Source organism: Pelodiscus sinensis, chromosome 24 (assembly GCF_052426305.1).
Source record: "Pelodiscus sinensis isolate ZL-2025 chromosome 24, ASM5242630v1, whole genome shotgun sequence".
In the NCBI taxonomy this organism is placed as follows: domain Eukaryota; kingdom Metazoa; phylum Chordata; order Testudines; family Trionychidae; genus Pelodiscus; species Pelodiscus sinensis.
Window position 1 is genome coordinate 4,777,701 of NC_143075.1, and position 27,222 is coordinate 4,804,922.

Below are 27,222 nucleotides of genomic sequence, written 5' to 3' on the forward strand. Positions count from 1 at the left end.
CTTCTGTCGACAAAGAGCGTCCAGACACATTGAGTTCTGTCGACAAAGCAAGCTGCTTTGTCGACAGAACCCCGTAGTCTGGACGCAACCCTACAGGCAATAACACCTTCTGTCGACAGAAGGTGTTATGTCTCGTAAAATGAGGTATACCAGCGTCGACAAAACTGCTGAGTTCTGTCGACGTTATGTCGACAGAACTCAGCAGTAGTGTAGACGCTGGTATAGTTTTGTCGACAAAAGTCCACTTTTGTTGACAAAACTCAGTAGTCTAGACACACCCTCAGAGTTACCAGATGATCCTTCTTCAAATCGCTTCTTAAAACACGGACTGCATATTGAAAACATAACTATGTGAACTCCTCTCTGGAGATATTTAAGAACAGGTTAGATAGACATCTGTCAGGGATGGTGTAGACGGAGCTTGGTCCTGCCTCGAGGGCGGGGGGGCTGGACTCGATGACCTCTCGAGGTCCCTTCCAGTCCTATGATTCTATGACTAGTCTCTGTAATGTCCTGTTCAGGGTAATGCCAGAGCATAAACTAGTAAAGCCAAAACTAATGTTTGCCAGTTGTGTAGCTGTCCTGCAACAGGTTGTGTCACCCTTGGGTACAACACAGATAGTGTCACTTTTGGCTTCCTAACTCCCCCAACCACTTGCCTCATCCTATGGAGGAACAGCCTCTAGAACAGTGATGGGCCACCGAGGCTAGTGAGTGGCTCACAAGAGTGGCCTCCTTCATCTCAGGGGGCCACATGATTGTCATACCGAGTTGGTCTCCCGGGTTAGGGCAGTTTTGCTCACTATGCTTGTGTACCTAGAATTTGCGGGGGGTGCTGGTTGAACTGGAGCAGCACTGTGATTAGATGCAGAGGGAGTGCCTGGCTGTCACAGTCAGTGTGGGGTGCAATCAGCCCGCACCTCACTTCACATCCTCTTGCTTTACATGTGTATCACTTAGTAAAACTGGGGGGGGGGACCCTACGCACATGGAAACCAGCAGAATCTGGCAACCCTGTGAATGGGCAGTGGGAAACAGAACGTGTTGTGGGCCACATATAGAACCCTGATGGGCCGCATACAGTTCAGGCTGCCCACCGCTGCTCTTGACATAAGAGTAAAATCTGTGCTACCGATTGAATTCCTGGCCTCTCCGCTCGGACAAGAGCACCAAATAGGTTGTGCCATGACCTAGAGGTGCTTAGATGCTGCTCTGAACCACTAGTTCATTTCATACTGATCACACAGTAGTCAGATAGTAATTTTTGGTTGCTAGAGACTTGTATTAGTGCCAGAGACCTAGAAGAGAAAGTCTGTGTCTGACAGATTTTGAGAATGGCAGACACAATTGACCATTTGTGTGCACAAGCTACGTGTGCAAATACGGTACAAATGCCATTACAGGCGACTACTTGAATGAACTGACCCATTGCATGAGCATTTACATGCACAATTACATGTTTGCCCACAAAAGTGACGTGCACCAGAATACACAGAATTGCGTTAGCCAGACTCTGTCAGGCTCAGAATCTTAATTCTGTGAGCCATCAAAATACTTTTCAAAGTTCATTTTATGCAGAGCTTCATTTGTAACATTATCCAGCCCTGAGCAGTGTATAATTATGTTTCTTCCTCACCTAGGCTGGGCTCTACGGTTTTTTTATTTTCCATTTGAAAATTAGGAAGTATGTTCCTGTGCTTCAGTCAGGAACAGATCTGGCCAAATATCTGTAAGGAATTGCTATTTAATTCATTAATTGTTACCTCTCTGGGAATGTCTGCAAACAGATTGTGTTTTTCTTTTCAAATATGTTCCTTGTTTCAAATGTATTTGCTGAATGCTTGCCTCACATAATGAGGTTTGTAACTTGTTTGCAAGCAGTCTGTTTAAAAAGCAACATGACCCAAAATGTTTTGATTAGACACTTACTATGTTTCTGGTTCCTCACTGGATGTGTTGCATTTCTTAGCAGCAATTTCCTGGTGAAATATTCATGACCACAAATTCAGAATTCATTTCCTGTGAATGTTCTGCAATGTGCATTTTCCTTCCCTGAACATTCCTGCCAGGAGTCAGCAAACATAAAGAAGCAAAGACAATCAAAGCAACTTGGTTATTATTTTTGAACACTTCTAGAAGAATATGTTTTGTATTATTCACACAGTTCTAGCCACACACCTATTCAGAAAAGTCCTAATAATATATGAAGATTATCTGCAGGATCTGTACCTATAAATAATGACACCGAATGTTGCAGGTGGGTTCCGAAATACCTGCCTTTGTCGTAAAGATACATGATGTCAACTGAGGTGCTTCTAATGCCAGTTTCTAGAATTGGATGCTGGAGGCAAGGAATTGGGGGTGAAGTCTCCTCGTCTCTGGAATTCAGTCTCCCCGTTTCCTGCCAAGAACAGAGGTCAATGCAATGGGCAGGCCTCCTGGTTTGGGCCAGCATTTGCTTGAATTTGGGGTCGGACTGTGGAGGTCGTGCTGGTTGATAGGGGGGCAGCTAACAACTAGTCTGGTTGATGTATCATGTTCATATGCACGGTGCTGTAAAGCCACAGCAGTGGGGACATAATTATCTGCTAATTGATGGCTTATTGTAGGCATCCTCACAAACTCATATTTTGGTTTGTCAGGGTTTTTGCTCCTAGAAGTGCAACCTCTCTTCGTGTTCCACAGCGTGTGAGCGTCTTGGCATATTTACAGTCACTACTAGTGTCTAGGCAGGGCTTTCCAAAATGTGGTGTTGATTTATCCCCCCCCCCCCACACGCACATTTCCCCCCCCCCCCAACTCTCCTATTTTCTTTTTTTGCTAACTTAGCCAATTATAGAACTCAAGCTTGGCCCAAACCCAGCTCCCCAAGCATGCTCCAGAGCTGCCTGCCAGGAATGTTTTGGTTTCGTTCAGTGTGTGTGGGGGGGGGGGGGGAGGGAGAGGGAGGTTGGGAGGAATGTGATGTCACGCACAGATCCTGGCTCCTGACAGAAGGAAAAGCAGAGCGGGGCGGGAGGGGAGAGTGAATGAATGCGAGGGTGGAGACTCTTCTGCGGGGTTTGCCCTTTACCTGCAGGGGGCGGGTCGAAAGCTGAGACCGTTCAAGGGAAGGGGTGTGGGAGGGTTTCGAAGAAAGCTTGGCCCCACATGCCACACGTTGTTAGGCAGCAGTCGCTGTTATTACAACGGCACATTGTGCATCTGTGAGTCTTTGCAGGGCAGCTTGGCTCGGTGTGCGGCTTGCCCTGAGGGTGACAGACACGCTCTGGGGTGGTTTTACTTGAACCGAAGCGCTTACTCCCCAGTGGGTAGCGCGACATCGTTGTCTCTGTAGTTGGCTCTGGAATCCTGTTTTTTGGCTTTTTAAAAAATTCTTGTTGGCTTTTCCCCATGGGAGGGGAGCAGAGGGTTTTTTGGATGGTGCTCTGGTGCGGTGGCCTTTTTGGTGCCGCTGGCGTTAACTTCCACTATCTCTGGAGGAGCTGTTACCCCTGTTATGTGGGGCATGCGGGCTATGGAGTTGAGTTGAGGCCAGGTAGGTCTCCCTGCTATATTCACAGTTACAGGGATGCTCTTGAAACACGCGCTCTTGAACAATGAGCCTGTAAGAGGTGAAAATGTTTTTTTTTCTTTATTAATAGCTTGGAGGCAGGAAACTGCCATATAAGTAGTCACTCCCATCCTGACAACTACTGAAATCGCATACCAGAGATCAGATTGCACATCCGATGACATTTTGGTGTAATTTTTTAGCTTTATAGATCTATTCCTGCTTGACTGGATGTATTATTCTGAAAAGTCATTCTTGGCAGAGAGGGTTACTTTATGGAATTGCTTTTACTTCAGTTGCTATGAAGCTGTGTAGCTGCTGTGCAGCAAGCATATAAAAAAATTAGTATTATGTCATAGGTTGTGTAGGTCTGAGTTGGGTAAACGCCAAAGGGGTACCACTCCGTAGTGCTGGGCAGCAAATGCAAGGGTAGAATGCTGCTTTCTGACTGACAGAATGGGTTGTGTGGACCAGTGCATGGTGGGACCCGATGCAGTTGTGTGGTGTTGTGTTGTCCTAGTGTCATTGCCTGTAATAGGAAATGCTGTTAGCGTGTTCATTATTCTAGCAGTAATTAAAGACAAGAAGTAAGTAGGAGAGATGCTGTTTTCACACAAGTGAGTGCTGAGGGGACAGCCACCGCCTGGAAAGCACAGCCGATTTCATCACGGCATGGGACATCAGTGCCTTTGTTAAAAACAGCGATAGAAATGTAGCCGTGGTAGTCTGGTGTAGCTGGAACAAAAAACAGGACTATGTAGCACTTTAAAGACTAACAAGATGGTTTATTAGGTGATGAGCTTTCGTGGGCCAGACCCACTTCCTCAGATCAAATAGTGGAAGAAAATTGTCACAACCTTATATACCAAAGGATACAATTAAAAAAAACGAACAGATATGAAAAGGACAAATCACATTTCAGAACAGAAGGGGGTGGGAGGGGGGGGAAGGTAAATGTCTGTAAATGTCATTTACCTTCCCTCCATCCCCCTTCTGTTCTGAAATGTGATTTGTCCTTTTCATATGTGTTCGTTTTTTTTAATTGTATCCTTTGGTATATATGGTTGTGACAATTTTCTTCCACTATTTGATCTGAGGAAGTGGGTCTGGCCCATGAAAGCTCATCACCTAATAAACCATCTTGTTAGTCTTCAAAGTGCTACATAGTCCTGTTTTTTGTTTGTTAAAAACAAAATTCCCAGCTGCTTTGCCTGGAGCCTGCTGCTGGGTGGCGATTTCCTGGCAAAGCCAAGCAGTTGCATTGATAGAGTCACACTACCGCTTGTCAGGTCGCAGAGGGGGGACCGTGTTAGTCTGTGTCTGCAAGCAGAATGAGGAGTCCGGGAACACCTTAACGAGTAACAGGTTGATCGGGGCACAGGTCTCCTCATTGTGACATCATCTCGTGTGGTTATAAAAATTAAGAACATTCTGCTGCTGTCGTGTGATATGTTGTCCCCTGCTCTACTGATCTGAGTTCTGCAAGTGCTAAAAATAGTAGTGGGTAGGGATGGTGTCTTCAGCCTGTGTCAGAAGCTGGGAATGGCCGACAGAGCTGGGATTGTTTGATGATTCCCTGGTCTGTTCACTCCCTCTGGGGGCACCTGGTATTGGAGACTGTTGGAGGACAGGACACCGGGCTAAGTGGACCTTTGGTCTGACCCAGTGTGGCCGCTCTTGTGTTCTTATAACAGCTGCACCCCAAAGCAAATCATTAGCCCCCCATCATTTCCATCTCCTGGATTAGCAAAGAACAGAGGACCAAATTCTGCCCTGATATCCGTGCCAGTGAGAGGTGCGCATTCCGGCACCAGGTCTGGATTCGACTAGTCGCTTGACTGAGATAATTAAGAAATGATTGTGTCCTTCAGAAATTCTCCACTGGATGCTAATCCGAAACAGCCTCTTGCCTATTGGTTTATGTGTGCTGGTTTTAATTGTGCATGATTGGGGAGCAGTGAGAGAACGTGTGTCCTGTTTCAGGGTGACTGGATTTATGTGGGGATTTTTGTGCGCATGCCCACACATGTGTCTCTCTGGCAGCTTGTTTAGCAGTTGTGCTGGGCGATAAAGGTTGAGACTGTCTGAAAATTCAGGAAATGACGGAGACTATGTGGAGTCCAGGGTCCACCAAAAGCTTGAAACAACTGACATATGTGAATCATATAATTAGCAAAGAATGCAGTTAGTCAGCATGAGGGAAAACTGATGAATAATGACCACAAGCTGCTGTTTGTGGAGGTGATAATAGTCTTTGGGAGGGGGCAATCATTTAGGATGGGTGTGAGCACTACTCTTGCAGCTCCCATTGGCTGGTTTCGAGCCAATGGGAGCTGCAATGATTGAGTTGGTGGCTGGGATGGTGTATGGAGACCAGCTTCTCCCCATGGAGCAAGCCCCACTGAAATGGCATGTGGGGCCGCAGCAGGCAGGGAGCGCCTGCTGGGTGGAGGCAGGCTGGATCCAAATGTTTAGTGGGCTGGCTGGCCCGTGGGCCATATTTCACTTGCTCCTGTACTAGCGTGCTTGCTACATGTCACACACCTTTGGCAAGGGTGTGTGTTAATCTTTCTATTTATAGACCAGTGCTTTGTTTTCAAATTCATCTCGTGTGGACTGTCTCCGTCCCACTCCTGGTTAGTGGCTTCCACAGGTTCAGACTCTCCCTTAGGATATATGCGCTGCACCTGAGGGCAGGCTTCACATCCCAATCTAAGGTTCCAGCAAAAGGAGGATTCACAGAAAGCTTAAAATCTAATGCAAAATTAGCTCACCTGCTTCTTTTTTTTTATGATATTGCTCACCTGCTTTCTATGCCACTTAAACCAGTTTCACACCCATGTAGCCCTCTGGGGGCATGTCTACACTAGGACACTATTTAAAAAATAACTAAATTGGACTTAATCACGCCTCATTTTGCAAAATTGAACTAGTGTGTCCCCACTATGGCCTTGAAATGAGTCCATGGCTGGCTCTGTTCTTGTGGATGCACTACCTCGGACTCAGAGCCCCAGGAAACACTGGGGAGTAACTGGTTCGAATCACTCTGGGGAGTCGTTATTTCGAACTAGCAGCCCTGGAACATCCACACTGCCTCTCTTTCGAAATAACTATTTTAAAATTAGCATTATTCCCTGAGGAAAGTAAGGGTACGTCTAGACTACAGGCTTTTGTCGACAGAAGTTTTGTTGACAGATACTGCCGACAAAGCTTCTGTTGACAAAGAGAGTCTAGACTATCTCCAGTTCTGTCGACAAAGCAAGCCGCTTTGTCGACATGACAGTGTAGACGCAAAGGACAGTGCAGATGCAATAATGCCTTCTGTTGACAGAACTCTATCAACAAAAGGCATTATTCCTCGTAGAATGAGGATTACAGCCATCGACAAAACTGCTGAGTTCTGTCGACGTTCTGTCGACAGAACTCAGCAGCAGTGTAGATGCAAGTATAGTTTTGTCGACAAAAATCCACTTTTGTCGACAAAACCCTGTAGTCTAGACACTCCTCAAGAGTACAGACGTTGTAATAAACGGCCTGTTATTTTGAAATAACAGGTTTGGTAATGCAGACGCTCTGCTTCTTAATTTGACCCAAGCGAGGTTATTTCGAAATGAAGTCCTAGTGTAGACCAGGGCTGGGTGTGGAGCCTCCCTGATTTACATCAGTGTCAGATGTGAACCGGGCCCGCTGTCTCTGAGAGTCCTCCATAACTGAGCTGCTGCTGGAGGGAGCCCCGAGCCGCAGAGGCCGGATCCAGGCAAGCCGGGGGCTGCATCATGAAGGTAGTTCAGAGCTGGCAGTCACAATACCAGGCTGCTGTCATGCTCTGTCCCATTGGCTACTGTTTCCCAGGTGAAAAAGTCCCCAGCTGCAGAAAAAACTTTGTTCACATAACACTGAAAACAGTGCCATCGACGTAGCCTTAAATCCCTCTTGTGCGGTTCTCTTCCTGCTGTCTTCCAGGCCAAGAGTGGGCCTGAGAGCCAGACGTACTCGCTTGTAGGGCCAAATATCGCAGGTAAGCCAAATATTCCTTTCAGTGACTGATTGGCCAGTTGCACCATGGAGGTTCCAAGTGATAGGTCTCAGGATGTTGCGAGTTTCATGCTGTGAGAGGTGTGGAGACTAAATCACTCAGGGATAGTGCAGATTTTGTTGGCGGGGGTGAGGCTTTTTTGGTCCAAGAGATGACCATGGGTGTGGAAAACGAACTTGATTTTGGAATTATAATCCTCCTGGACGCATTGGTCATGCCAATAGCTCTCAACAAGGGGTTTAGCACCCCCGAGCAGGTTTTAGGGGTCCGTCAAGGAGGGCCAGAGTCATGTGGGGTGAAATCTGGGGCTCTGAGGCCTGCTACCCGGGGCTGAAGCCAAGGCCGTAGCAACTTAGTTTCATGGGGGCCCCGGATGTGCGTGGGCCCAAGCAGATGCTATGTTTGCTACCCCCTAACACTGGCCCTGGCTTTTATATGCAGAACATCCATTTTAGTGACACAGGTGGGCCAGAGAGGTTTTACAACACACTGGAAGGGCCTCAGAAAGAAAAAGGCTGAGAAGCCCAGGGTGAAAGCCATCTGGTGCTTTCTTCCTACAAGAGCACAGGGTATGTCTACAATACAAAGTTAATTCGAACTAACGGACGTTAGTTCGAAATAACTTTGATAGGCGCTACACTAGCGCTCCGCTAGTTCGAACTTAATTCGAACTAGCGGAGCGCTTAGTTCGAACTAGGTAAACCTCATTCTACGAGGACTAAGCCTAGTTCGAACTTACTAGTTCGAATTAAAGGGTGTGTGTAGCCCCTTAATTCGAACTAGTGGGAGGCTAGCCCTCCCCAGCTTTCCCTGGTGGCCACTCTGGCCAACACCAGGGAAACTCTATTGCCTCCCTTCCAGCCCCGGACCCCTTAAAGGGGCACAGGCTGGCTACGATGCCCGTGCCAGGTGCAAGCCTGCCAGCACCCAGCCAGCAGACCCTGCACCTGGCACGGCTCGAGCCAGCCACCCGATGCCACCCAGCCCTCCCCCTCTTCCCGGGACCAGGCTGGTGGCTCCCGGGAGCTTGCCCGGGACCGCAAGACGCGGGCACCTGCCTGGTCTAGTGCGGAAATCGTGGACCTCGTCCATGACCTCCGCACTAAGCACAGGAAAGTGGCCGGATAGGGCAGGAGAGCTGCCAGCCTGGCCACCCAGGAGCAGGTGTGCATGAAAATCAAGGTGGTCCACTGAGACCCCCGACCCTGAGCCCTGAGCTTACAATGGCCATACTGGGTCAGACCAAAGGTCCATCTAGCCCAGTAGCCTGTCTGCCGACAGCGGCCAAACCTAGGGACCCTGAAGGGGATGGACCGAAGACAGTGACCAAGCCATTTGTCTTGTGCCATCCCTCTCCAGCCTTCCACAAACTTTGGGCAGGGACACCACTCCTACCCCCTGGCTAATACCACTCCATGGACCCAACCTCCATCACTTTATCTCACTTCTCTTTAAACTCTCTTCTAGTTCTAGCCTTCACAGCCTCCTGCAGCAAGGAGTTCCACAGGTTGACTCTTTGCTTTGTGAAGAACAACTTTCTGTTACTAGTTTGAAGCCTGCTACCCATTCCTTTCCTTTGGTGTCCTCTAGTCCTTCTATTATGGGAACTAATGAAGAACTTTTCTGTATGCACCCTCTCCACACCACTCATGCTTTTATAGACCTCTATCATATCCCTCCTCAATGTCCTCTTTTCTAAGCTGAAAAGTCCCAGTCTCTTTAGCCTCTCTTCATATGGGTCCTGTTCCCAACCCCTGATCATTTTAGTTGCCCTCCCCTCTCCCACCCTCTCTCTTCCCCTCTCCCACCTCCTTTTCCCAGTCTCCCCGAGTTTTGTTCAATAAAGAGAGATTCTATTTTTGACCACATGTTATCTTTATTTTGTACATCAGGAAGGGGGGCTAGGGAAGGGTAAGTGGAAGGAGGTGAGGGAGGAATGGGGCACGAGCCCCCGATGGGGAGGACTGGGCTGGCTCTGCGGGCTTCTGGGGGTGGAAGCTCTCCTGCAGCCCCCCAATTGCCCCCTCTCCCCAGATGGCAGCCTGCGACAAGTGCAGCTGGTCTGATGGCCGAGTGCTGTGATGTGCCCAGTGTGGGCACTCAGGGCACTCCAAGACCGGACTGCTTTGCAAGCGGGGCACCCCTGAGAACTGTCTGTTCTGGGTGGGGGTTGGGTCCCTTTAAGCGCAGCCCTCGGCTAGCCTGAGACAGCAGTTCCACGCTCTAAGTCTTCATCTGATGCCCTGCTGGCACTGCTTCCGGCCATCCTTAACCCTGGTTCAGGGTCCACTTAAGGTGGACATGCTAGTTTGAATTAGCAAAACGCTAATTTGAACTAGTTTTTTAGTCTGGATGCGTTAGTTCGAATTTTTGCTGTAGTGTAGACATACCCACAGTGTGTTTGGGCCTAGTTTTGAAGGTGTGTGGACTAATGTATGGAAGTCCCGTGAAATCAGAGAGTTTCAGCTCAGTTTATTTTTGAGTTGAAGACTTCATATGGAAATACAATCTCAGAAGGTTTGAACTGAGCCCGGGTGGGAAATTAATTTAAATTTCTTACAGATACTGTCATATCGCAACCCCCACACCCATTGGGGAAGTCCTTCAGGGCAGAGGGCTGGTAATACAACAGTACCTGTAAGAAATGTAAGTGTGGGGTGGATTGCGGGAGGCTCAGGGCAGGGGGTTGGGGTGTGTGTGTGTATGTGTGTAGGGGTATGTGGGGGCAGGGTAGGGAGGCTGAAGCTGCTTGCTGTTCCCCTTGCTGTCCCAGTCAGGGAGCGAGAGTAAAGTGCACAGCTCATCTGTCCCTGCACTCCCCAACCAGAGGGAGAGGATTGCAGCAAACTGGGCGCTTTGCCCTCACTCCCTGACAGTGACAACAATCCAGGTACTGCGTGGCGTATCGGGATGTATGAGTGACGGGATGTACAGTTGGGGACTGGCAGAGCTTCCACCTCATGCCCTCCCTAAAGGATACCCGGAAGGGGGGGGGAGTAGAAGGCTCAAGGGTGGGGCAGTAGCATGCCCCCAGCCAGCCCCTTTCACCTGCCTGGCTGTCTGCTGCTTAATGTGGTAGCCCGGAGCAGAGCCCGGAGCCGGGCTGGGAGCACCCTGAGCCTCTTTCTGCAGCCCAGTGCTGCAGCTGACCGGCTCCTTCCTGGATCGGCGCAGTGGGACGTACCCTCTGCCTGACGCTGCAGGGGGAGTGTGCGCTCAGAGATGTCTCAGCTGTGTCCTGGGCACCCACCTAGTCTAAGGGCCTCCTGATCTCCGGGAGCTGCATGGTGACTGAATTCGCTGGGTGAGAGGCTCTGAGAGAAGTGCCCCGTGTTGCTGCAGGGGAGTCATTGCAGCTGGGTTAGGCCCGGGGAGATCCTGATGCCCGCCTGTTATGAGGCGCACCCATGTTCCCTTCTGAGTAATGCAGGATAATCGTTAGTCCCTCGATGAGACTGAAATCAGTCCCGGCTTTATGCACAAGCTAAGTAAACTACATTTTAGGGCCTCAGAGAATGAGGGGACTCTAAAAAGGACTAGTTTTTAGTTGCATTCTCGCCTATGTACTGGTATAGATGCCCATCTAAAACTGTATTATTTCTGTTTTCATTGTCCTTTCTGTTAGAATAATACACATTTTTTGGTAATGCTATGGAGCCTCATAAATGTGACATACCTTACCATCTCAGGGTGTCGTAATCTGGTCCTGGCTGAAATGTGAGCAAGAGAAGATCTGAGTTGACTCTCCTGACTGTGTTTCCTTGAGGTAAAATTAAGGTGCTTTAGGGATAAAGCAGGTGACTTGACTATGTATTTGGGAGCCTCTGTTAGTTAAATAACTCCCTTATTATTTAATCAGATTGTGGAATCACAATAGCATACTTTTGCACAGGATGTGGAGAGAGACCGAAGAGCCGTTTTGACCTCTTAGTCTCATGGACAGTTTGGGCTCCAAAGTGAACCCAGATCTGTGGTGGCTTTAGTGCTGACACTGAAAAGCGAAAATATCTCTCCTCCTTTTCCCCAAGGGCTGGAGACTGCTTGCTTGCTTGCTCACCTCCGTGGATCTGCCAGTTTCGTTGGCATTTCTCCCCGGGCCTGGAGCCAAATAGGAGGAGGATTAAGAAGAGGAAAAATAAGATCCTGTTCCAAAAGCAAGCTTGTCTGGGGCTGTGTTGGGTGGGACACTGGTTTCTGGGAGTCTCTCCTGTAGGCTGTTGCTATTATTATTTATTCGTGCCCGCAAGCCCCAGTCATGGACAAAGAGCCTGTGGTACACACACAGAACAAAAAGACGGTCTCTACCCCAAAGTGCTTACAGTCAGAATGTAAGACAAGGGTCCAGGCAAGAGGAACATCAGGAAACAATGAGAGGATAATGATCAGTCTAGTGGACAGGTCGGGGGTCTTTTGCCTCACGATTCTGGAAGGCACATAGGGCCGCATTCTACAGCGCTTACTACTGTGTGTAATCAGAGAATCATAGAATACTAGGACTAGAAGGGACCTCGAGAAATCATCGAGTGCAGTCCCCTGCCCTCATGGCAGGACCAAATACTGTCTAGACCATCCCTGATAGACATTTATCCAACCTACTCTTAAATATCCCCACAGATGGAGATTCCACAACCTCCCTGGGCAATTTATTCCAGTGTTTAACCACCCTGACAGTTAGGAACTTTTTCCTAATGTCCAACCTAAACCTCCCTTGCTGCAGTTTAAGCCCCTTGCTTCTTGTTCTATCCTCAGAGGCCAAGATGAACAAGTTTTCTCCCTCCTCCTTATGACACCCTTTTAGTTACCTGAAAACTGCTCTCATGTCCCTCCTCAATCTTCTCTTTTCTAAACTAAACAAACCCAATTCCTTCAGTCTTCCCTCATAGCTCATGTTCTCTAGACCTTTCATCTTGTTGCTCTTCTCTGGACCCTCTCCAATTTCTCCCGTCGCCTGCCACAGATCTACTCGTGTGAGTGAAGAGTATGCCCGTGCAGGATGGGATCAGTTCCCTGCAACAACATGAGAGCAGTGGTTCTTATAACACGCTGGCAATACCACTGATGTCTCCCTTTTGCCAGCATGCTTCTGAATGCCTCTTTCCAGCCCCTGCGTCCCTGTGTCCCCCAGGAAACTGGTACCTGGCTGAGGCTTGGTTCTATTGCGTAAGTGGCTTTGAGAACCCCAGGGGAAAGGTGCCGCCGGCGGGGAAAGAATGCTGTGCTGTTTTAAGAACACCGCTAGCGGGCAGGCCTGGCAAAGGAGACCACCCACGCAATCAGGATGGAGATCCTCTGGGCGAGCGGGAGGCGCTGAAGCAGGGTGTCCAACCAGTGGCCCCCAGGGGCCACGGCATTAAGAAGAAAACGTGCATTTGGTGATGAATTGGAAGCGTTGCTCCCGAGCAGCACCCTGCAGCGGTTCAGCTGAAGTGCCTGCATCAGCCCCACTGCTGCCTCTCACTGTTCCCCCTGCCGTCCCACGATTGGCTCTACCGCTGGGGCGCTCAGCGTGGCCTCTGTCTCTTCCCCATCAGGCTGGTTAGCAGCCCCTCCAGTGGCTGCGTCTTGCACCGTGGGGCAGGGAGGAGAGTAACTTCAGCTGCTCCATTTCTTGCTTCCCCGATGGACTTTGGGCAACTTCCAGCTAGCCCTGCCTCAGCGTGGGGCAGGGCCTAATGAAGGACGAGTCACCTAGGGCAGCCCAGGAGAAATGGAAGGGAGAAGCCGTAACTAACAGCTGGTTATGGCTCCCTGATGCTCTGATCCTGACCCAGTCCTAGGTCAGCTGCTTCTCCTCTGTGCCATGCGGCCTAGGGCTGGGGCGAGCTCCACATCCCCTGGGAGAATCCTGGGCAGAGGCCTTGCAGGTGACTGCCCCTCCGTTTGTCCCATCTCAAGGAAGCAGGACGGATGATCTGAAGTATTAACTGGGGTACCTTAACCTCTCTGAAATGACCTGTTCGGGCCCTCAGACTGCACTGAGAACACAGGAATGGCCAGACTGGGTCAGACCAAAGGTCCATCTAGCCCGGTGTCCTGTCTTTCGGCAGTGGCCAATGCCAGGTGCCCCAGAGGAAATCTACAGAGCAGGGAATCATCCAGTGATCCCACTCCTATCTCCCATTCCCATCCTCTGACAAACAGAGGCTAGGGACACCGTCCCTACACATCCTGGCTACTAGCCATGCATGGACCTATCCTCCATGAATTTCTCTAACTCTTTTTTGAGCCCTGTTAAAGTTGTGGCCTTCACAACATCCTCTGGCAAGGAGTTCCACAGGTTGACTGCACGGAGTGAAGAAGTGCTTCCTCTTGTGGAAGCCACACACCTTCTGGGTGTACTCTCTTGTCCCATCTAATGGCACTGAGACCACTTAGAGAGAATAATGAGTCTATTCTGCAGCCTTAGCTAGTAGCCAGCGAGCTTTTAGCTCATGTGGTAGAGGCTCGGATGCTAAGCTCCAGAGGTCCTGGGTTTGACTCTGCCTGTCACTCTTATGACCGCAACTTGGCATTAAACTCCTAAGCCTGTACAGGCACAAGCCAACAGCAACTTCCCCTTCCTCCTCCTTGCCCATGTGGCTTTGTGGTGCCCAAAGCACCCAGGGTGAGCAGGAGCTGCAAAGTATGGTCAGGTGTTCTGACACGGAGAAGGTGGAGTCCCGCCCAGCGATCGGAGCACAGGAGATGAAAAGGAGGTGGTGAAAACCCTCCTGCCTCCTTGGTGATTCTCTCAAGTTGGAACCTGTTGCTGGTGTGTTTTTCCTGGACTTTGGACAGCAGATGGATGGCTTACTAGAGCCCTCACAATCACCCAGAATGCCCAGAGGGCGGGAGGGGTATGGCATGAGAACAGACGTGACTCAGACTAATTCCTTTTTTTTGTAGTCCCTCTGTGCCACTGATTTCCCAGGGGAATCTGCACAGTAGGCCACCAGGTCCGTGGGCATCTTTGCAGTGCTCCGAACCATTAGCAGTCTGTCTGATTCTGCTGCCGGCGGCTTTGCTGATCCCACCTCCTGTCAGCCTCAGTATTTCCTGTAATTGCTGCAATCGACGTTACCAAACTGGTACTGAACAGATAAAGTAGCACAGTCCCTCATGCACGTGCCTTTAGAGCGTTCAATTAACTTTTCCGCCTGCATCCCTCCTCTCTCATCCTGGCAAATTGCCACAGAGATGAAAACCTGGCTCTGGCTGTTTAGTCAAATACAGCAAAGCCCCAAAGCGTATCTACTACCTGTGCTTACAGCTGGGATTCCTCTTCTCTTCTCCCTTCTCCTCAGCTTTTCACAGAAGATAAACTGCCTCTGTGCAAGTGGTTTAGTGATTTGCAAGCTGCTGCCGCCCTCTGTCTAGTACCGGCTATGTCTAGACGGCACTTGTAAGTCAGAAAAAAATACACAATTTGCGGTCTGTATCTTCTTTCGACTTAGTTTCGAAAGAGACTTTTTCAAAATTTGGTGCGTCTACACGGAACCAAATTTCAGAAAAAAGTGCTCTTTCGAGCCATCCCCTCTTCCTCGTAGAATGAGGTTTACAGGGATGGCGAAAGAGCACGTCCGTTCTAAAGCGGATGTGTTCCTTGGGTGTAGTATTGCCTTTTCTGGATATCAGAGGTATCCCGGAAAAGCAATGCAGTCTAGACGTAGTCTAAGACCCTCTGGATATGTCTACACTGACACCCTAGTTCGAACTAGGGTGGCTAATGTAGGCATTCAAACTTGCAAATGAAGCCCGGGATTTAAATATCCCGGGCTTCATTTGCACCTTCCCGGGCGCCGCCATTTTTAAACCCCCGTTAGTGCGGACTCCGTGCCCACAGCTACACGCGGCACGAAGTAGGTAGTTCAAATTAGGCTCTCTAATTCGAACTACCGTTAATCCTCGAGGAACAAGATGTACCGGTAGTTCGAATTAGAGAGCCTAATTCAAACTACCTACTCCGTGCTGCGTGTAGCCGCGGGCACGGAGTCTGCACTAACGGGGATTTAAAAATGGCGGTGCCCGGGAAGGTGCAAATGAAGCCCGGGATATTTAAATCCTGGGCTTCATTTGCAACTTCGAATGCCTACGTTAGCCACCCTAGTTCGAACTTGGGTGGCAGTGTAGACATATCCTCTGAGAGGGAACTCCTGTGAGAGGAAATAGTTTGGCTAAAGTCAAACAGGGACTCGTGCTCAGTCAGGGCAATGTGGTTAATCACCCTCATCTTCTCACATCGTCCATGGCTTCAGCCTCTGCCTTGTCTTTTGACCTGCCTGCGCTGGATTCGAAACTCTTTGGATTACCGGGCATGTTTGAAGATACGTCTTGGAAAGCGCCACGTACGCACGGCTGTCCCCACCGATAAAGGAGTAACCGGTCATTGGAGATTTCCACCTAGCTCAGGGAGGGAGCTCAGTGAACCCGCTACACAGCGCAGCACTGCGTGAACTGAAGCAGTGGCTGTCAAACGGCGGGTTGCAGCCCAGCACTGGGGGGTGGGATGCCGGGCGCTGGGTCTCGTTGTTGCAAGTGGGGGGCAGGGGAGCAGTGGGGGGGCTAAGGCAGCTCCCTGCCCGTCCTGGCACTACAGACTGCGCTGAGCCCTAGAAGCGGCCGGCAGCAGGCCCAGCTCCTAGATGGTGGTGGGGAGTAGGGGGGAACGCACAGGGCTCCTCGCACTGCCCCTGTCCCAAGCACTAGGTTCCATGGGCTGGGAACCTGCTGCTGTCTGCTTCTGGGCACAGCCTGGTCTGCAGTGCCAGGACAGGCAGGAAGCGCCTTAGGCCCCTCACTGCACCACTGAATGGGAGCTGCTTGAGGACAGCCCCTCCTGCCACAGCCCTGACCCCCCTCCCTGGAACGGAGAGAGGCGTGTGTTGAAGCACTGTTCCCTAGCCCAGCTGGGAAGGGATAGGCCAGGCAGCAGACGCTTACAGAGTTTTCAAGTGTGTGATCATGAAGGGGAAGAGGAGCTATTTGGGGGAGGCAACGGGGTGAAATGAAGAATACATCTCGGTGGACAATCAGGAACTTTTCCTCATGGTGAGCTCTCTGGAGTCAGCCAGGAGGCTCCAAGGGAAATGGTGGAAACATCCCCAGGTGACGCCTTTCAATTTAGACTAAACAATCTACTAGCACGTGTCCCGCAGGGAACTATGCAGATGACTCAGTAGGTCTCTCGGTTGCTTCTGAGATTCTGTGATTGCAAATACATTGAGCAGGGCTTTGTCTTATGACAGGTCCAGCTGTACTTGGCTTTCCTGGCGGTCCATAGAGTCTAAATGGGTCCCATTTGACTCCATGCTAGATTTCCTGCCGTCTGTTGTTAATAGTCACTGCTTTCCTTGTTCCTTTCTTGTTTCCTTTTTCTCTAGTCTGGCCCTTCCCCTTTCTCTCTCACTCCTCTTCACCATTGCGTGACAAACGTTCTGTATTTGAAAACCCCACTGAAATGTGCACCCGCATCTTCATTGCCAACCGCTGAAACAGCTTGGTTGTTTCTCCATGCCGTATTGTGTCCTTGTGGGTGGATTCATCAGGCAGCCCAGATGGAAAGGGCTGTAACGATGCTTTCACGCCAGAAAGGTTCAAGAATGAAGGCCGTTGGCTGAGTGCATCTCCCTCCGGCGTTGTCCTTGTTTTCTGCCGGACGACGACACTCCCGGGGGCTGTGAATCGAGCACGTGTTCGCTTAAAAGAAATGAGATTTTCACAAGTGCTCCGTGTTGGCCTAACTCTGCTCCCGTTGAATGCTCGAGCTCCCATTGACTCCCTTTGGAACAGAATCGGGCATGTGAATTATTCACATCACAATGTGAATCGCCTGAATGTCGGGTCTTTGGCTCCAGCCGTGACAGTGTTTAGGGGCTTGGCTTTTTTCTCCCTGCAGAGCTGTTGGGTTGGCCTTTGCGCCGTCAGTCCAAAACTAAAAGCAGAGAAAGCACCTTCCTTTCCACACTGAGACCTCCACCCCAGGGAGCCGAACACAAATGGGCAGAGCTCAGACCCATCGGTGTCTGAGAGAACTGCAACACCCACGGGAAATGTAGGCTCTGGGGCACACGAACCAACTGGCCTGGTCTTTTCCACAAGCCATATTGACTTGAATCCCCCCTTCCAAAGAAAGGACGAGGACCCATTGGCTCCCTCGCCCAGTCCCAGCTGTGGCATCCATCTGCAGAGGGCAGGGGAGGAATGAACACAGGACTGGGCACTCACACCAGCAGGGAGCGGGATCCGGCGATGGATGTGCACCGGAACAAGCTCCCGTGAACGGCTTGCGTGCAAAGCCACAAACCATTGTGGGAAACACCCTCGAATGATTAACAACGCGGAATTGTTTCTCGGTGTTATTAGTCACGTGTTTGTTCAGGAGGGGGAGCTGTCTGCCCCGCTCTGTGTGTTAAAAGGACTCGCTCCCTCTGCCGGGCAGCAGGAGAAAAGAGACAGTAGCTGTCGCTGAATAAAGCCATCGGGGAATCTCCATGGCAGTGCGTTGGCCGGCGCGCCCCTGGTGTACTGTAAATCCAGCACATTGGAAACCTCCCAAGTCCATGAATCTTGTGTACTGAAATTCCATTCCTGCCTTAACCGTTTGATTCATTTCATCGCTTCTTCCTTTTGAAAGCTTCCGGGAGGGGAAGGTGGGTTTGACAGGCTCATGAGAGGGAGGGTCCGGAATCACAGGCCAGGGTGTGAAGAGCCCGTAATCTGTCGAGCTGTAGGAGCTCTCTAGGCAGCAGGGAAAGCATGTTAGCTCTGCTACCTCAAATTGGACCGAACTGCAAAGCTCTGAGTGTGAAATTCCCCCACAGTGGGGCTGGAATAGTGGTTCAATGATCCACGCGAGCAGCCACTGCTGTTTGTCTGCATGGCCACCTACGCTAATGAGAGCAACACATGACTCTGTTCCTACCAGCCAGCGTGTCTCTCCTTACACCTCGTGTGTCTGAGCCATGGTAACGGCTTTGGTCAGTTGTCACCATCGGGCCTTTGCTTTTCCATTGATTTCTTTTAGACTCTGTGTGGTAGGAAAGTCATTTGTCCTTCTCCCCCCACACAACTGGTCCGACGAACAGCGCATGCAGCCTCAGCTTTGGTACCTGGTGTGCCCTTTCTTCCGCGTGACCATGTTCCTGCCATGAGGGGAATGAAGCTGCTTGCAGGGTTAAGTTACGCTTAGCTGTGCTCTGTGCTGTGAAACACGCCTTGTCATGCACCATGCTCAAGGAACTCATCTTCCTTGTGGAATTCAGTGGTGCCTGTTGCATGGTAGTTGTTGCTTTTCTGTACATTTCCAGATGGCTTTTCCCACCTGCTCTGTCACTTGATAATATCCTAGAGCACTAGACCTGGAAGGGACCTCGAGAGGTCATCAAGTCCAGTCCCCTGCCCTCACAGCAGGACCATGCACCATCTAGACCATCCCTGACAGGTGTTTGTCCAACCTGCTCTTAAATATCTCCAGTGATGGAGATTCCACAACCTCCCTAGGCAATTTATTCCAGTGTTTAACCACCCTGACAGGCAGGAAGCTTTTCCTGATGTCCAACCTAAACCTCTCTTGCTGCAATTTAAGCCCATTGCTTCTTGTCCTATCCTCAGAGATTAAGGAGAATAATTTTTCTCCCTCCTCCTTGTAACACCTTTTTAGGTACATAAAAGTTGTTCTCGTGTCCCCTCTCAGTATTTTCTTTTCCAGATTAAAAAACCTCAATTCTTTCAGTCTTCCCTTGTAGGTCATGTTTTGTCTTAACTGCTCCCCCATTAAAAATATCGTTCGTACTTGCATCACCTGTGTTCTTGACTATCATAATACTCTGCATGTAGCATGCAATAGTGTTACTCAAGAAAGGTCTGTCTACCTCCAGGAAGAATGTGTTTTGGTTTGATAACCTATGATTACAGATTAGAATTTTCAGATGAGATTTAATAAAAGGTCTTACGTTTTCCATAGTCTCCTAGGATTAGTGTTGTTCCCTGCTACAGACTGGAGAGAAGTGCATTTAATTATATTGGCCGTTCTTTTCCATGGTGGTTTTCAAATTTCAGCTGCAATTTGATAGAAATATTTCTGGGCTCATTTCTTAGTGTTTTGATACGGTCATGAAAGGAGTGTTGGAGCAATGGAAAAGAAACTGAAGAATAACAACGTATACTGGTTTATTCTCTCAGCCGGGAAGCCGACTGTCTCCAGTGCAGAAGAGAATGGTGTTCTTGCTATTCTAGTCCAGTTACATTGGACTAATATGACTTTCAGCCTCTCAGTAGGAAGGGAAGAGGGGAATAAAAAACAGAAGAAAAATGAAATCCAGACTTGTAATTTCTCTGTCTGGTTATGTATCTTAGTATGTGTGTGTATGAAAGTGTATGAGAGCTATATATATGCTAATTGACTGATTCTCAAACATAAACTGCTCTTCATGTAAGGAGTCTTGTGTGTCTGAATTTTGCAGTTGCCTTCAGGGTGTGTCTAGCTAAGGCAGCGATGGCTATCATGGAGCTCCCGGAGCGGGTACCCTCCTTGTTTCTACAGTGTTTAAGGACAACTAAGTCACTGGGAAAGAGAAATTAATTTCTTGTCTTTAAACACAAATTGTCTATTTTTGCACACCCTTAAATATGAGGGTGGGGTAGGATGTGTGCTCAAGAAAGAATGGTTTGGTTAACGTTTGAACCCTCGAAAAAAAGCTCTTTACTTGTAGGGAAAAAAAGATCAAGATTATTCTGGCAGGGAGAATGGCTTTTATTCAAGCCCAGCGAGTTTTAATTAGGCAAATGGACACACAAATGAATGCTGGCTGAATGGATTTATTTTTGTAGAAAACTTTGCCTCAGTTTGCCCCTGTTTGTTTTGGTGTGAAAGCCACGGTACCGTGAATATCTGTGCAGTAGAAAGAACTAGAAAGGGCAGACAAGAAAGTGGTAACACACACACATTTCTGAGTGTCATACATGGTATTAAGTTGACTTTAAACATGTCATTTCATTAGGAAATATTTCTTATACAAGTCCGTTACACAAAGAGTTTCAGTGGACGGCTTGCTTTGCTGTCTGGCATAGAATGACATGTGGAATTACTGGGCGCCGCTTAAACATCTTTCACCTTCCACCCAGGGTTAGCGATCTGGCAACAACATATAAAGTGAAATCAATACATGCTGTTTGTTAAGTGTATGTAGTGCTTTGGGAAAGGGAGGATGAAAGGGGTAAGTTCTAATAACATCTATCTATCTATCATCTATCTATCTATCTATCTATCTATCTATCTATCTATCTATCTATCTATCTATCTATCCCCACCCCCCCTCTATCTATCTATCTATCTATCTATCTATCTATCTATCTATCTATCTATCTATCTATCTATCTATCTATCTATCTATCTATCTATCTATCTATCTATCTATCTATCTAGTCACATGGTTTGGGTTGTGAGTAGCATCCATGCAGACAACTCAGGGAGGGAGTGGGAATGTTGGCCAACATCACATGGACAAACCCACACTTTTTATGTCAGCCTAAATTTTCAAAATTGTATGGACAGCTTCTGTACACTTGTCTTATGTGCATGACCTCCTGCGCTCACCAGGGAGTCCGGCTGGCACTGGCAGATCTACGCCTTGTGTACATGCATCGGAAGTGCCTGCAGGCTTTGGCAGAGTTGAGCTCTGGTGTCCGTACAGAGAAGGGAGGAGCTCAGCTAGCCCAGTCGTTATTACAGAGTAAATGGCGTGGAACCGGGTGTGTCTGGCTCAGAAAGATTCAGGGCCGAGTGCGTCTTGCGAGGATCACGATGCTCAATACCGGGAATCTAGGGATTTAAAACTTGCTGCTTTGAAGGTATTTGTTTAGGCTATAGGCTGTGTATGCTAGATGTCTACTCTTGTCACTATTATAAATAATTTAATACACAAAGAGGAAATGGGATAGCCCAGCCTGGTTAGAGAGAGAGCGCAGCCTCAGAGATGGGATTTCCCCTTGGAGTATTCTAGTTATTTAATTCAGTCCATCTCTACTCTCTGTACCCGATAGCACGTTCCAGTGTCTGACAGTTGCCCAGAGTAACTCCTCCCCTATTGGGGATGATGCTGTTGCAGAGTGAGATCTGCAGGACGACTTATTTTGAATGGCTCGTGATGCACTTTGGTGCTCTTTGCACGTCTGTCCTTGTGATTTTTCACAATGGCTCGAGTGGCGAAACCCGAGGATATGGTGCTCTCCCCTCCTCTCCTCTGCCCATTCCTCAGCTCTGGAGTCAGCCAATAGCCGGGAGCAGTGCTAGGGGCAGCTGTTCTCATGCCCACTTCTCTGACTGTTTCTGTCCCTCCTCCCATCTGCAGATGTCGACGAGTGCCAGGTTCATAATGGGGGCTGCCAGCAGAGATGTGTGAACACTCTGGGTTCCTATTACTGCGAGTGCAAGCCAAGCTTTCGCCTGCACACGGATGGCAGGACCTGCATTGGTAAGTGGAGGCTTCCCTTCTTTGGGGAGCCTCTTTTTCTCTTGGCCCCTTTTAGCCCCAGGGCAGCATTGCATGGGACACAAACGTGCTTTCCTTTCGCCCCTCTCTCTTGCTTCCATTGCCCATGCAAGGCGGGGACGTGTGGAAGTGCAGAAATCAGTGGCTGATTTCTTAGAGTGTCCTAACAACCCTACAAAGCTGCTGTGAGGCTTTGAGGTCCTCATGGAAGAGTTTGGAACACTGTTAGTTTACAGATCTAAAGCACGCTCGTTTGCAGCGGGCGAAAGGTGCGCTATGCAGCCAATGGAGGATACCCTCATAGCCCTGAGCCTCGTATGAAATACTGTTTGACAGAGTCTGGTTCTGCCTCTGTACAACAGGCTTCTTTTTCCTTTCTCTAAAACACCTTCTCTACTGCCAGATGGATTCATTAGCCTCCCAGGCACGAACGGGCACGCAGCTCACAGACACCTTCTCACTGCACCTGACTTGGCTGCCCATCTCTAGGCAGCTCACTAGCATGTGGGCTTGGATTAGACATTCTTCAGACCAGATTACGGAATGACTGAGGTCGGCCTCAACCCAGGGTGGGCACACATGGAGCTAATTGCGTGCATCCGGAGGTTACTGCGGCCACAATGATAGCATGAAGGAAACAACCCCCCCTCCCCCATGCTCGGTAGCCTCCTTCGACACATCTAGGCAACTACAGCTCATTCCACCAAGCCATGGGCAAAGTGACAGACAAAATCAGGACTCACTTCAATCTTTTGCCCACAATAAGGTCACAAGAAACCTCGGTGTTTGGGGAAGGGGGTGGGGGTTGAGGTTCAAAATGGTTCACTTTGGGGGTTGGGTGGTTTTGAAAATATCATGCCTCGTAGCCACTGGCCCAGACGCAAAACCTTTAAACTTAAGCCAGGCAGCTTAGAGGGGTTGGCTGGAGGCGCCTCCTTCTCCTCTAGGACAGCCCCAGCTCTGAGCCCCCCGCCACCATTTCGGGGAGTGGAGGGGCTGCAGCCACACTTACCCAGTCACTGTGTGTTTTTCCCTGTTTGCTGTGATGAGGGAGCGAGGGGAAAGTGCCAAGCCTGCTGCGTTCCTCTACCTCCCGGCTGCCCAGGTGAGGGGCAGAGGAGGAATGCAGCAGGCTTAGCACTTTCCCCTCGCTCCCTCGTCACAGCAAACAGGGACAAACACACAGCGACTGGGTAAGTGTGGCTGCAGTCCCCCACCCCCTGAAATGGTGCCCTTTCTCCCCTGTACTCATCCCTATACCGCCCAGCCCCCTGCCCTGAATCCTGCACCTCTCACATCCCCCCTGCTCTGAGCTCCCCAGCCCGTCCTGAATCCTACACCCTTACATCCCCCAATTCTGAGCTCCCAACCTCCTGCCTTGAACCCTTTGTACACTCCAACCATGACTCCTGCATCCTCAGCCCCAGCCCTAAGTCCTGCAGCCCCCAACCCAAACCAGTCCTCTGCCCAGAACCCCTGCACTCCTCCCCGCACTCCTCCCTGTGATTTCTTACCACTACTGTTGTATCACCATCCCTACTCCCGCCCTAAAGCACCCTCCAAGGGGGAAGAAGCAGGTTGTGATAAGACAGTACCTGTAAGAAATGTAAGTTACTTTCCCCCCTGGTTCTAGATAAAAAATTTGTATCTGCATCTGTATCTGCAAAACTGAGCTGTGGCTATCCGCATGCAGATCAGCAGATGCAGGCCCCAGACTTGTAGGGCTTTCTTTGGAGGCTCTGCTCTTTACTGGGTATCTGGGGAGTCCACAACCAGACTGGCAGTGGCCCAAGAACATGTTTTCTAGTGAGGCTTCGGCTACTTCCTGCAGTTTGGGAATTCTGCAGAAACAATCTGCCCTGGGGTGTTCTGGCTCTTCCGCTGCCAGGCACAGCCAGATCCAGAAAGCTGGAACCTTAGCATCTGGGGGTGCTGTCCAAGGAACAAGCACAGCATTCACTTTGTGTGGAGTTTCTGGGCAAATGGGAAGATTCGTTGCTTTTGGATTCTGTTCCGTTGCTAGTTCCTGACGTGTGGCCTTGGGGCGCGCCAGCGTACTCCTCAGCAGCAGCAACGGGTCTCTTGAGTTCTGGTGCCTGCTGGTGTTTGGAAGAGAGACGAAAACTTCTTCATAAAATTGCAATTGATCACAAAGCAGAAACATCTGGTGGAATTTTGTGTTGCTCTTCAAGAAAAACAGGACTTTATTGCATCCTACAATCAACCTTTATCTGCCAGCTACAGTGGATAGGGAAAGAAGTTAGTGTAAGAAATGCTTTCTAACATATCCTGTGAATGCCTAGTTCATTCTGAATTGGTGTATACTTTTTAAATTGAGTATCCATTTCTGGGTCAGATAGAGCCAAAGGGACCAAGTTAGGTCTTCTGTTCTTTCTTCCCAACTTCCCCCCTTTTCTTAGTTTAAAGTCTAGAGGATTTAATCAGAGAGAGAGAAACCTCTGGTTAAGATCCCGTAGAACAAGTTGTGTAAAATGTGCATGCGTTCTGAGTTCCACACACGTAAAATTCATAACAAATTGCTACCTGTATTTTTGTGTAATTTGCTTATGGCATTACATTTACAGTAGGAGGAGAGGAGCCAGAGAAATACGGCGTTTCCTAGTTCTCACTAGATCTTTTCCAAAATGTTCCAACCATTTTGTGAAACATTTGTTGAGATTTTTAAAGTCTTTTTCAAAAGTTAAAGAAACGTTTCTCCTTCCCTAATGCTCTGCAATCTTTGAAAGGCACCATATATTTGGCTTCAGTAATCCAATCCAGTTCCTAGTTCAGTCTGGTTTTCAGACCCAGACCCCAACTGTTAAGTTTTCTTGCATCCCTGGTTCTTGTATTTCAGAGGACATTCTGCAGTAATTAGGATATATTTCTCCCAACAGGGCATAAACTCCATATAGAAATTCTCTTCTCTGGACTGTTTCATGAGCTGAATGGCACATCGGGAGGGATTAAGAGTTGAGTCCATACTCTCAGTGAATTAAAATACCTGGATGATCCATTAGAAATGAAATTGCCCCCAAGCCTGCATCCATGTAATTCTGGGTTGTTTTTTCTGCTAGGCAGAAAGCCCTCTTTGTGTCTTGCATCACAACTAAAGAGGCAGAGAGGGGAGAGAACCAACGTCCAGGAACCACAAAAGGCCACGTTTTTAAGGGCGGTAAAGGGGCTGGGTTTTTCTGGTTGGGCCCCAGTTTTTATTGATGCCTCAGTTTTAGAGTCCTTCCCTCAGCCCAAGATCAGCTTTCATGTCAGGGGATCGAGGAAGGGAAGCCAGCCTGCTGCTCGCTTAGGAATGCGCTCGGAATGAGGAGCTGGGGTTTTCAATAGAAAACGGGACGGTTTATACTGAGGCTTCTGAGATAATGAATCTCATTACAAAACAGCCTTTCCCTGAAGCAGAGACGTGTGCAGGGGCTTTGCTCTGGGGGGAGAGGGGTATCTTCCAACCACGTGGCTCCTTATGCAGTGCTTGATTTTGAGAAGCCCAGTGTAGTAATATTCAGATGCACAGCAAAAGGGTCACTTTCCCCCAGGGGCTCTCTGGTACAGTGTTTAGAACCACGGCAACACACCTTGGTTAGAGCCTGGAACAGCAGCGCGTGGAATCTAGCCGTGGACGTGTGCCGTGAAATAAATTCCCCTCTACCTTTCCCCCTGAAAGCCCAGCCATACAGCCCCTTGGCTACTGCAGAGCCAGGCCGCCCCTTCTGAGTGGATGTTGGATTTCAGACATGGTGGCTGGCATTCGGTTGGTTTCAGCCCTGCCTTTAGCTTGGTGTCAGTCTTCTGGCTCTTGCTGTGGCAGGGTTGGTTCCTGTGGAGTGCTGTTTATTTGCCATTTTTGCACCTTCTTTGAATAAATATTTGCATAAGTGGTACAAGTTCCTGGGTGTAGGGGAATCTGAGAGTTGTCAAGCCACAGAATGCTATAAAAATTTCGTGTGTGTTTGTGTGTGTGTGTGTGAGAGAGAGAGAGAGGGAGAGAACCAGCCAGTATTATGTGACCATCCCTAAATCAAGCCATAAATCTTTTGTGCCGTACTGCACCATTACATTATCCTACGTACAGCATTTATTAACGTACTCGTCCTCCCTTGCTATCCATTGGCTCCACACCCCTGTGCACTCTAAAAAACCTGCCCCCCCCCCCGCCCAGTGTACCAGCCACAGTGATTTTTCTAATGTTTCAGGGTTTAGACTGACCGTTGATGGGGTGTCATGGGTTGCAAGGGAAATCCAAAGAGAAAGGATGACTTACAGAGTGAAGAAGCCAAAGTCTCCCAGGCCATTTCTATGACCACTTGAACCAACAACCATCCACTTGTATCCATCTGCAGCTGTTATGTGTGGAAATGTAGGATTTGTAATCTGAAGGGCCAAATTCCCTTTCTCGGGCCTGAAGGGCGTCTTTTTTCTCACTGACTGAAAAATTCTGTTGAGTGAATTCCTCTCATTTGGAAGCATTCACCTCAGACAGAAAGGCCCCCCAGACCAAAAGAATTTCACAAGAAAACATCTAAGGGACAATCATTATTAATGGGAGCATTTAGTTAACTAAAATAGATTTTCCATGAAGTTCCAGGAACCTTCTTGCTTTTTTTTTATAAAGAAACTTTACTACTTGTCTGGAACATCTGTGCAAAGAAATTCCAGTGTGAATCTAATCAGGTCTATGCAGGCTGCAAAGCTACTCTGAGTTAGACTTCCCAGGAGGGATTAACGGTAACATGCATGGCTCTGGAGCTCATCTACCAGAACTAAGGTGTCCTCCTCCATTAAACCTGACTTTCCATTAAGGGAAGTATTGAGGAAATTTCTTAAAACTCCTGATCTTGGGGTTGGCAGTGCCTGACATTATTCCAACATGCCTCTGTGGCAAACAAAGTACAACTACAGGTTGAACCTCTCTAGTTCATCTTCCTCAGGACCTCACCAATGCCGAATGAGAGACTTTACCGGATCATAAGAGGTCAACGTTGTCTTACAGCGTTACCAGCACTTCCACTGCTTACTGGGTTCTTAGAACACACTTAGAGGCAAAATAAAACTAAATAACAATACAGAACACTGGGAGCCAGGACTGGTGGCTGTCACCAAATTTTATGGGACCACGAAAAACTTGGCCACACCCATGATAAATGGACATC

The 27,222-nt window shown here is 49.0% G+C and overlaps 1 protein-coding gene across 4 annotated transcripts in view; it reads left to right on the forward strand.

Moving 5' to 3' along the window:
• MEGF6 (multiple EGF like domains 6) overlaps window positions 1–27,222 on the forward strand; it is a 287,060-nt gene that overhangs the window by 179,914 nt on the left and 79,924 nt on the right. For 2 of the 4 annotated variants that reach the window (XM_075906531.2, XM_075906532.2), the window contains exons 1-2: window positions 3,222–3,538; window positions 21,917–22,039. In XM_075906531.2, coding sequence (XP_075762646.2) covers window positions 3,394–3,538; window positions 21,917–22,039 — 268 coding nt within the window. In that variant the 5' untranslated portion in view covers window positions 3,222–3,393. Of the gene's footprint in view, window positions 1–3,221; window positions 3,539–21,916; window positions 22,040–27,222 lie in introns of those variants that run through there. The other 2 variants (XM_075906529.2, XM_075906530.2) reach the window with 1 other exon arrangement.